At 38.2% G+C, this 12,442-nt stretch overlaps 1 protein-coding gene across 1 annotated transcript in view; it reads right to left on the reverse strand.

Moving 5' to 3' along the window:
* ablim3 (actin binding LIM protein family, member 3) overlaps positions 1 to 12,442 on the reverse strand; it is a 344,253-nt gene that overhangs the window by 183,199 nt on the left and 148,612 nt on the right. The window contains exon 3 of the mRNA XM_060837095.1: positions 7,312 to 7,495. Within this exon, the coding sequence (XP_060693078.1) occupies positions 7,312 to 7,495 (184 nt within the window). The remainder of the gene's footprint in view (positions 1 to 7,311; positions 7,496 to 12,442) is intronic.

Consider the following 12,442-nt stretch of genomic DNA (forward strand, 5'->3'; position numbering starts at 1 on the left):
ATCCAGTGATGCTTTTACTGAACTACAACTGTTAAAACAACATATGCAAGTTAATTTTTACAGATGAATCAACATTAAACCTGAGAAAAAGAGTTAAATTTTGCTTGCTAGTAATTTTTTTAATCTTCAAACCTTAAAGCTTCCTTCTCATTAAACCAAAAAATTGTTCACGGAATGCTGTATTATTAATATCTTCAACACTATTTAGTCCCTCAGCCTTCCAGCCTTCCCTTTTGAAAGCTGCTACACTCCCAAGACAAGTATTTGACTTGTCAGCTTCCGAAAAGATGTGGGTGATTGGCATCAGCAGTAGACTTGTTGTACACATAGGAGACCAAGCCAACAAATATAATTGGACATCCTGCCAAAGATGGGCAAAGCAAAAGACTCCATCAAACACCTTTCCAATCTGCCTTCCACATCAACATATATTCACAGGCTTTTGAAAATCTTAATGACACTCCATTGGCATTCAAAGTTCACAGATTTCTTCAAATAATTAATATTCTACTTTTCTTACTCCTGTGGTAGATTTTGGTGAAAGATTATATTTATATTTTTACCATTTGCCCCATTTTAATTTGTAAATTGCTATCTTTATATTCAAAATTAAAATAATGTGTAATTCATTTCTTTCAAATTTCTCTTTATTCATTACATATGTCCTTTTATTTAAAAAATCATATATTCATTAATTGCTGTATGAAAGAAATATGTATATTAGTTAAGCCATTCTGAAATCTGGCAGCACACCATTGTACTCTATCAGCCAGAAGGAAGAAATCAAAACATTGGCTCCCTTTGCTGACGTTAGCTTCCGTACAATTTTTTTTATGAGACAAACAAAGTAGTGTTGTGCATGAAGAGAGCCCATAAGGATCTATTGTTACTTTTAATGGGAAAGGCTGTTCTGAATCCTAAATAAAGGCAAATTAGTTCTAATTAAAATGTTGTTGCCCAAATAAATATATTTTAGTCCAACTAAATCAAGTTTGGATTTGATAAATATCTTGGATTAATTCAGTCGATGCAGTTGCACTAACCTTTTTAACATCACTCTTACAGATTTCTTACAAGGCCAAGTGTTCACGACATTTTAGTACATCAAATCAGTTATGTATAAATACAATTAAGGTTAATATTTCTTTGTTTTATTTTTATTTCTGGGAAACAATTTGGTTTCAGCATTGAGTTCCATATACATCAGTAGCACACTTTTGTAACACAGAAGCTCTACGTCACTGCACTCAGGATGTTGTTCTCAAAGATATGAAAGGGTTCAGAAAAGATTTACAAGGATGTTGCCAGAGTTGGAAAATTTGAGCTCCAGGGAAATACTGTATAGGCTGTGGCTGTTTTCCCTGGAGCATCAGAGGCTGAGGGGTGACCTTATAGAGGTTTATAAAATCATGAGGGGCATGGATAGATAAATAGACAAGTTCTTTTCCCTGGGGCAGGGGAGTCCAGAACTAGAGGGCATGGGTTTAGGGTGCAAGGGGAAAAACTTAAAAGAGACCTAAAGGGAAACATTTTCACACACAAGGTGGTGTGCATATGGAATGAGCTGCCAGAAGACGTGGTGGAGGCTGATACAATTACAACATTTAAAAGGTATTTGGATGTGTATATGAATAGGAAGGGTTTAGAGGAATATGGACCAAGTGTTGGCCAATGGAACTAAATTAGGTTAGGATATCTGTTGGCATGGACAAGTTAAAACAAAGGGTTTGTTTCCTTGCTGTAAATCTCCATGACTCTATATAACTAAATTAATTTAAATACTCAGAAAATCATTAAATTGCAAGTGGCAATATTTCTAATTTCTGAAATACAGGCCTTTGAATTTTCCATATTGATGATTTAATTCTTTTCATTCCATAACATGTTATAAATTAGATACCTATAATAAAATGGGAAATTTGCACCACATTAGACATAAGTAATTTTATGACCTCAGACAGCAACATTTTGTAGAATACTTGTACCCCATGGGTTTGTGGTTCCGGTTGTATCTCATCAAAATATTTGAATGTTGATGGTTTGGTCACTGCAACTGTAAAAAGAGTTAACTCACAATATAGAAGCATAGCTGATGCTAAAATTCCAATCAAGAAATATACTTCTTTTAATTCATACACTGTAGGCAGTATTTAATAAAAGCCGTAAGAGTATGGGAGGCGAAGAGGACTTCAACAGACAGGAGCCAAAACCATGCTTTCCCAATGGAATGTCGAGATGTACAGATGCAGTAAGTAATGTTTCAGTGGAGTCAAGCTGTCTGGTTTCAGGTTCCTGCTTTCAATGCACTTGCATTCCATGATTACTCTGAATCCTTCTGTTTTATGATATTTTAAAAATGATGTGCCAAACTGCGGTACTGGGAAGGACAGGAAAAATCTGCCAGCTTTGATGGAGGGTCTGGAGGGTCAAGGGTGAATTGGCCTAAGGGAGGTGATACAGCAGGAACAACATATGTAGAGGCCAGTATTGGGATACAAAAATGTCCCACAGGAAGGGCCTGGTAGCTTGGATTTGGTCAGGATTAGACTGGGGAAGCATTTAGGAGATGCAAACTGAACAACTTAAAGGGCGGAGTTAAATGGTCATCAGTGTCAAAGTGAGGCAGTGTTTGTCATCTGAAAGCTACAGTTAAATAGCGGAGGTCAGTGAGGTATGTTTCAGGTCTAATCATCACAGCAATAATTAAAGATCTCAAAGGACGAATCAAGAGATTGTAAGGACATGTTAGTTCCAATAAAGGAAGAGTCTAGGATAAGAGGAGAATTGTCTGTGGTGAAAGGGATAGTGCCAAAGTGAGAGATGGTACATCCACTGCGACCCTGTCCTCTGACATCCACTGTCACAGGATCAAGAGTGATGGAGGGAAGTTGTATGTTCAGTGAGCCAAGGATGATCAATACAAATTCCAGGTGACAGAAGGAGGGTGGTTAGTGATGGAATCCATGTGAAGGGTGCTTCTTGATTTTGTGAAGACACTTGTTTCAAATAGACATGAAGCTGATACAAGTCCAGACCTAAATCAGTACAGGACAATGTTGGTGGAGAAAGTTTGAATCTGCCCATTGGGAGATTTTGAAAATCTCACTGAGCAGTAACATTAATGCTGTGAGCATACTTGCACCTCTGTCTTCTTCATATAGTAATTTTAGTGGATTCACTATAGATCTGATACATTCAATATTTTTGCACTCTCAGGAACAGCAGAACAGAATGTGACAAAGGATGGCTGCTATCAACTAGAGCAGAAGTTAACATCAAAAGGGAAGGCATCATAGAAGAGAGGCACTTCCATATACTGCATTGTCGGAATGAGGACCAACTATTTGCAAATGTTGGCAAGGTGATGCCAGGGATAGTGGAGGTTATCTTGGGAATTGGTCATATAGCTATGTGTGATCTTATGCAAAATGTAGAGCTATGTGAATTTGTGGGAACCATATCACTGCAGAGCTCAGTTTTGTCAGCAGCTGTTGTCTCCAAGGCACCACAGGCAGCATGTGTGGCATTTCACAGTCTACTCCACACATGTTCAGAATGAAACTGGTCAATTCAAATGAATTCATCAATTACTCCACAGATTAGGATAGCCAAGATTACACTTCAGTGCCCATTCCTCATTTCTCTAGAATGCTAGGGGCTATCAATTCCCCTCATGAAGTTGTTAGAGCACCACAGAACAAACTAACATTTAAAAGACATTTGGATAAGTGTATGAACAGAAAGATTTGGAGTGATATGGACCAACAGCAGGGAAGTGGAATTAGTTTAGTTTATGTTCAGCATGGACTAGTTGGACCAAAGGGTCTGTTTCTGGGCTGTATGACTATGACTCTTTGAGGTCATTTACTGTGAACACATACTCTCAGGCAAAGAATGATACTTGTCTGTAGTGATTTCCTGAGCAGATCTTATCACAACTTGCTCAACTTGTAGCTCTCAAAAGTTTTTGAGGCCCTAATACAGGTTGATGGATCTGAGGTAACAAGAGCTATGTCCTATGATGCTGAATAATGACAGTGAGGTACCTCCACAGCGTAATGCAAGAGTAGTGCATTGCAACACATGCCTTTACTTAAACCATCACTGATTTGTCCTGCTGAAAAGCACTTTCACTGCCTTGAGTTTCAGAGGGAAACTCTGCTTGGAATTGGAAATACATCAATCAGCAAACCATGATGGAGAATTCAGATCCTGCACCAGCCTTACAGGGTCTTGAGTGCCCTTAATCCATTCAATCATCTCTATTGAATGATTTTTGGACAATGTCGTTTGTTACACATATAAAGAAGAGCCTGCTGAGTGTGCATGTTCAGGCATATCCTACAGAGTAAGATACAAAACTGGACACAAATATGAGCATTTGGGTAAGACCAAATGCAAACTCAGAACATGCTTCCTTCACAATAAAGGAGCCACCACCATACCTAGTGCAGCTTGAAAGCATACCAAATGGAATTAACTGCCAGAGGAAGTAGTGGATGCAGGTACATTTACAACATTTAAATGATATTTGGATAAATACATGTCATAGGAAAGATTTGGAGGGATACAGGCCAAATGCAGGCAAGTGGGAACATGGAAACATGGCCAGTGAGGTTCTGTTTCCATACTATATGACTCTATATGAGTATATAAGAGGAAGCCCCACCATGTGGTAGGGACACGCCCTGTGAGATGGTGGTGAATTTTTGTTTTGAACATGTACAGTCCATGGGGTGTTTACAGCCAGCTTTTATAGCCAATTTACAGACCTCATGCTTTATCACTATGATGACAGGTTCCACCAATGAATAATCCGACATGTCTATTCCGCCTGCCACTGGGCCTCTTAATTCGAATTTGTGTGTATCGCTCCCTACATGCGACCAGAAGTGGTATCCACTTCCACCCTTGGGATCTGAGTTGCTTTAAATAAATTCCACCCAGCATCTCGAATGAACCACTCAGATTTTGTGCTGAGATTACATTGCTTCATTCAGTGCTGTGACTGTCACAGTGATAGGGCTAAATCTGTTCCTGTGGAAACAGGTGCACCTGTTGTTGCTGCTTTCTGTGTGCTATATCGGCAAACAGCTGCACAGAGCAGCAGCCCCAATGTTTCACCACAATGAATGTCTTCACAGCTTAATTGTCATAATCCCTTTTGGTCCATTTCTTTGCAACTATCCAGTTAGTAAGTAAGTGCTACGATTGCACTACACTGCATAACGTTCCATTTATAGTTATTGTTACTGAGCTAATAATTAGAAGAAAAATATCCTTAATCTTCTATGTCTTCACAACTTCTGAGAAAACATACATTGTTGATTTATATGGTGCTGCCCTCTCATATTGCTAATATTCCAAGGGCTTGACATTTCAACTATTTTTCAACGCGTTGATTAAATTATATGCCTTTAAATGTCACTCATCATGCATACAATTTTGGAAGTGGTGATGGAAAAAGTAACAGCTAATCATGATGCAACTGCAAATAATAATCTTTTCACGCTGCTAATAGGAGATTGAAGAAGGAGCTTTGGTATTTCAATCCTTACTGCTTCTGTATTTAAAACCAAAACTCAGACACAAAAAAAGATCATAGTAAGCAACAGGTGGTTTGCCTTGCTGACCTGAAACTTTTGATGCTTTTTAAGGAATGGAAAATTTAATTCGGAGGAACACTTGGACTTGTAAAGATAGCAGTGAACCACGGAAAGTGTCATTGTCATTGAACGTTCAATGATTTGTACAAATGTTACAGTTGCTTACTGGCAACATGTAAACATATCACACTGCACATAACTAGTGACAGCACAGTCTCCAAATGGGAAAATATCCTGTGCACTCAATGTACCAATGGAGTAGCTACTATACCCACAAAATACAAAACATTTGATGAGTATAAGGAAGAAAATAGTGAAGCACTGGGTCAATAATCAGTAATTGTGATTTTTGATGATTTGCTAGAAAGCAGAGAGTCTGAATATGCTCGAGTAGGACTTTATTGACAAGTCACTTACTAAATTGTAAACAAGACTAGAAAGGTGATCTTGGTGATATGGGTGACCCTGGGGTGGCATGGTGGTTCAGTGGTTAGCACTGCTGCCTTGCAGCACCAGGGATCTGGGCTTGATTCCACCCTCAAGTGACTGCCTATGTGGAATTTGCACATTCACCCCGTGTTGTGTGGGTTTTCTCTGGGTGCTCTGGTTTCCTCCCACAGTCCAAGGATTTGCAGGTTAAGTGGATTGGCCATGCTAAATTGCCCACAGTGTCCAGGGATGTGATGGTTAGGTGGATCAGCCATGGGAAAGGTAAGGGTTTGAGTCTGGGTCGGATGCTTTCAGAGAGTTGGTGCAGACATGGTGGGCCAAATGGCTTGCTTCCACATTATAGGGAATCTATGAATCACTAACTTCAATGAATCTTAATTCCTACGTGTCTCTAAAAGCTGCCTGAAATGATTTCAGGGTTGATTAAAATCAGTAAATATGAAGATGAACTCGGAGCCTTTAGAATTTGGTGTCCCTAATGGTTTAATTTGGTCATTATGAAATACATCTAGACAAAAAAAATGTGCAAGCTTATATAAAGCAGGGAAAACACTAATATTAAATAGGAACCCCACTTACATTAAGGAAGATCAAATGAGTTTCTGAGTTCGGAAAACGTTCAATCCTAAAATGCTGTAGGAGAGCTAACTTTTGACTGCAGCATATTCCATCATGCCAAAGGCTGCAGGAATGCTAGAAATGACAGATGTGTCTCAACATGATAGGGAAATAGTATATGAGGAGGCTGCGCTTCAGCTGGTAAGCAGTTACTGACATGTTGCAGCATAAATTGGCTGAAAGCACTAGGGCATATACAACACTACCAGTGACTTCCAACTTCTATGTCACAGCCTTATTCCAGACTAAAACCGATTACTGTCTGCTTGCTGTTCCACATGATGATCAATCAGGAGGCAGAATTTAGGGACACAGCTGCCCACCACTTTCTCAACAGAAGCAGTAACTTCTCCTAAGGATGCAACAACATTGCCATTGAGCTGTTTCTATTCAGCCAGTTAACAGATTGCTTCCCTTTGGTTAGAATTGGAAGAAGGTTACAAAGAAATGCAATGCCAAAGAATATAAAGGAAAGATGCAGGTGGATTTAAATGTAACATTCAAGTATTGTTCGATATTGGTTTTAAATAACTAATATTCAGCCTGCTTTCTGATTTGGGGTGTAAAAACACAACTTGTTAATCCTATTGAAGAAATTTTATATTCATGCTCAGTAACAATTTCTTCTTCAAATTACCTGCAGGCTGTGCAGACAAAGCACTTTGGATGAAATGTCCTCCCCAGAGCTGAGATCACCTCTCCACCGATGAAGTCTCCACAACTGTCACAACGAGTGCCATACAGCCGTTGATAGTCCAATGTGCAGATGTATTCTCCATTTTTATAGAAGAAGTTTGCTTGGGCCAAGTCAGAACCACAAACTGTAAAACAGTAATAATTACATCAACTGATATACTCAATGCAGCACCTTAAATCTCAGAATAGTTGTTTACTTGGATACTTCAAATAAGTTTTTGATCAAACCCTCCTGTTATATAAGCTGATTTGTTCCTGCACTTGGCACAATCTGATCCAACTTAACTCAAACTAATCTCCAACTATAAAAAAAGGACATAATGAGTATCAGAATTTTAAATACTAGAAACTTAAGGACTAATGTAACTTTTGTCTCTTTAATAAAGATAGTTCAAAGAAAAACAAAACAATTCACTATATTCAACAGAGGTTTTGGTTGTCTACTATCATGTCACAAAATTGTAAGTATGAACAAGTATAATGATGGCATTACTATATAAAAATGACAAACTCTGTAAGAACTCTGGATGCTATAAATCAGAAACAAAACCAGAGGTTGTTAACAAAGCTCAACAGGTCTGGCAGCACCTATGAAGAGAAAATCAAAGTTAATGTTTCAGGCCTGGTGACATGTTCTGAGGAAAGGTCACCAATCCTGAAATGTTAACTTAGATTTCTCTTCACAGACCAATATGAAAAATGACACACCCTCTACCTTTTACCAACCCACTCCACATTTGGAACCCCCTTAACCTTGCGATTAATGAAACCTCCCAGCAATTGGATCTACCTAATTGTTGAACACATCCAACTTTTATCACCAACCCAGTGTTATGGGCCAGCCTACCTGCCTCAAAACATATCAAGAAGATAGCCTAGACTCAAACTTTATTTAAATGTCAGTATAAAATGCTGCATTCCAGATGTGATTTAATTGGTCAAACTACAATGCTTCAAGCAAAACACACGTTATTCTTACGCCACAGTTAAAATACAAACAGAAAATGAATTGGCAAAACTTTAATGCTATTGAAGTATTTCACAAAATAATACATTATTTAACTACCACTCATCAAATGTTCCAATATAGCAGCATCCTATAAATACACCCTTGGCAAAGGCAAATTCAGCAACACTGATTTCCCTTACTTGCTATCTCCTCCAGTCCAGGAGAAGGAACACCAACAGAATGAATCTATTAGAAGACAGAATTTAAGCTTTTGCAGTAGCAACGAGAGAGCTGTATCTAGCAGCTTCGACTCCAAAAATCCAATGTCAATAACTGAAAGTATAACTAAAACTTTGGGTCTATGTAAGCCTGAGTCCACCCACTCGTGCTTTTTTACCTAATGCAAAAATAACCCAAAGCTATTTACTCTGCTTTCCATGGAGTGGACACCTCAGCACCTGGTATACAATGCCCATCTTCATGAAAACCAGATGGACAAATCTCTCCTAAAAGCACATATCATTACATCAGTCTACTGGATTCATTGGACCTACTAATAAGCTTATGATCACTCACTGCCCTATGACTGCATAAGAACCAAAACAGTCAAAAGCAAAACTAACAAGTGGATATTCGAAAACATTTCAAGATGCTTCACATTTGCAAATTAACAACAATAAACAAAAACATAAACATAAATTGCTAGAGAAACGGGGTAGATCTGACAGCACCCATGGAGAGAAAGCAGAGTCAATGTTTTGGGCTAGGAAGAGAATTCCAGAGGTTTTTTTTAAACTAGGGAATTGAAGGCTTGGCCACCACTGTTTCAGAAATTAGACTTAGAATTCTGGCATAAGAAGGCAGTATTGGAGGAACACAGAAATCTCATAAGTTTGTTGATCTAGCAGAGGTTACAGAGTTAGGGAACAGTGAGGCCATAGAGGGGCCTGGAGACAAAGAAGAGGATATACACATCAATGTGTTGCTGGAGCAAGAGACATTGTATTAAGTGATGGGGCAAGTGATTTGCTGCACGCAAAGTCACAGGTAGCAGAGTTTTAGATGGCCTCAAGTTTGTGTAGGGTAAAATATGGAAACCAACCATTGCAGTAGTTCAAGTTCTTGAGAGGAAGTAAAGGTGTGAGTGAGGATTTCAGCAGTAGATGAGCTAAGATAGGGGAAACTTCAGGTGACTTTGCAGAGGTGAAAATAGATGGTCTTAGTGATGGCAACAGAGATGTCCAATTCATTGCAAAATAGTTCAATAACCAAAAGATACTGAAGGCAGTTCATAAGAAAATGCATTCCTACTATCAAAGCCCATATTCTGTAACAACCTTTCATCATTTATATTCTTTGGTAGCTATTATTTTAAAGGTTTAAATATAATGGTTGGGTTGTCATCAAAGCAAAGTTTCAGAGATCTAGGAATTAAATCCAAACAAGGAGGACAGGGCACACTAGAAATAACAATTCCATGAAAAAATTACTGCACTTATTACTAATTCTGCTTCTGAATTCAAAGCAAACTGTACTGATCACAGTACTGCATTTATAATGCAATCAATGACTGCAATCTATTTGGTTTGTGGCAGCAAGATAAAAAAGAAAATAGATGCTCAAAATTATTAGGCAGAGCCCAACAACAGTTCTTTCTCTGAGTTGTTTTGGATTGTTTTTAGAGGAAGGCATCCAAAGTGTCTTGAATACCTATAACTTTGACTAGATTATGAATTCAAAACACTTATGTTGTCATACACTGATAGTGCCACAACTGAAAATGACAAACTTAGAGGTATCTATAAAAATGCATTCCATACCAGAATATATTTACCAGCAGGTGTGATGTAGGCTGCTGATATATACACACTAATATCATGCATTTCTGAGTTTGAATTTTGAACAAGTGGCATATGTGTTTTCTATATATCCAAATGTGTTTAATGACTAACTTGCAAATATTACTGTGGTCACAGTGATGTCTTTTAAAAATCAGTCTGACAGAAATAGGTTTGCAGAGTAATAGTCTTTTGTTTATAGTGACAAGGTTTATGAACAGATAAACAATGTAGCACACTAAGTTTTCAGATAGAGGATTCTGAAATTTTTTGAGAGGCTTAGAGCAAAGATTTTTGCTTGGAAACAGATTTTTAAAATTTTAATCTGCGGAATTCTGCAGGGTTTGTATCTAAATGGATGTACAAAGCAGGTGCTCTTGAAACAGGAAAACTTCAGTTTAAAATGATTAAGATTAGGTTACTTCAATGTAAAGAGGTCAATTTAAAAGTTCCAGACCACAAGTGTTTGGTTTAAATCCTGGAGGGGTTATTTGAAGATGAGAAAGTTTAAGTTCAATTTTATGACAAATCAGGAAGGGGCTATCAGTATCGCATGACCAGAAGTGAAGTTATGGATAAGTCAAATCTATGTGGGACAGAGAAAGGCATTTGAGTATTGTATGGGAGGTTAGTGGAATTAACAGGATTGTACTTTTATTGTGTGTTTTGAAATCTTTCAACATGTATGATACGTGAATGGTTTGGTTTATACTACTCTATCTTCATTTCTTTTGTGTATTAAACTTCTGTTTTATTGTTAAAGCAAAATCTGTAGTACGTTTCCATCTGTGAACACCTTAAGGAAAACAAATTATGATCTTTCAAGTCAGAATTCTGGATTGATCCAGTGATAACATTGGCTGGATTATAACAGGAGGGAAGAAAAGATTCACTCACTGTTAGATTCATGGTGGTAGTGGGCGGGGCGGGGAGGTATCCAATCCCTCTAGTTTAAAGTGTCAGTTCAGAAATTGAAGAGTGTACAGCTACATAATAAAAAGTTGTTAGCTCTTTATTTTTCAACAACAATTTGGTTAAAAATGAATTTCCTGAAATAGTAAATGAGGTTTTATATCTGTGAACAGCAAAAGTACCATTTTCTTCAAAGGCAACAAGCAATGAACTATTCTCAAACATGATTCAGGTGCCCAGTGGCTGAAGGCACAATGTCTTTAGATGGTGGAACTGCATTAGAAATGTTTCTAGGGTATTTAGTGTACACCATTATTTATTAATCTTAATTGTCCAAGGACATCGCCACCACATCCAGGCTTCTTCCTCATTGCTTTGGAGACATCAGACTAACCTCATGGTTCAGCAATAACTCCCTCTAGATTTTCCTCAAAGCCAGAGAGATACTCTTCCCTAACAATAGCAACATGAATCCCTCTCACCTAACCAAGATGACTATATAGAGTTTATAGAGAATATTTGCATGGGACATATTGAAAGTACTGGGTCCAGTGGAGGTAAATAGTTAAAAATACCCTTCTATCTACTAGCTAAGCATCTTTGTGGCATGGGATTGTCTTTCAGCTGGGCATCAGACTATGTGTTTGTGTGAATGTAAGGCTCGGCTATGTAAGTGAATATGTGATCAGCCTGAGGGCTGCATCACACTTGGAGCCACAGTAGATGACATTTCATGTGAGTAGACAATTGGATGCAACCTACTGTATCTTGATGGGCCTGGATGTGTGACGGACATATGTGCACACAAGAGCCACGTGGAATTTGTCAAGTCAATCAGTCATAACTTTCTCTTGCAGGACAAACAAAGCCATAATTCAATGGAAATAGTGAAGATGGCAGAAAAATGTCCTACATCAAAGTTGTCACCCCTGTTGGGGAAGAAGCTCTCAGGATTGAGGCAGAGTAGGGTGATTGAGCTGTCACTGACTGGAAGGCTGGACTGGCAACTTGATAACACCATTGACATATACTTTCATACAACTGATGGTCAAAAGTCAACTGATAGAGCAATATTTGGCCAACTTGGATTTATCCTGATTTCTATGGACTGGAAACATCTGAGAAAATCCTCATACTGTTGGTTAGATGCCAGAGCTGTAGATATATTGGAATAGCTTGTTAAGTCTGGAGATTATCTTCAGTATAACAGTCAAGAAGCTACCATTAACCATAGTCTTTGCTGTATTCTGTGCCTTCAGCTATTTCTTGATACATGTGAAGTGAATCAAATTGGCTGAAGACTGGAATCTATGATGTTGGGGTCCTCAGGAGAAGGTTGAGATGGATCACCCACTCAGCACTTCTGGTTGAAG

This window comes from Hemiscyllium ocellatum, chromosome 16, assembly GCF_020745735.1.
Source record: "Hemiscyllium ocellatum isolate sHemOce1 chromosome 16, sHemOce1.pat.X.cur, whole genome shotgun sequence".
NCBI classification, from domain to species: domain Eukaryota; kingdom Metazoa; phylum Chordata; class Chondrichthyes; order Orectolobiformes; family Hemiscylliidae; genus Hemiscyllium; species Hemiscyllium ocellatum.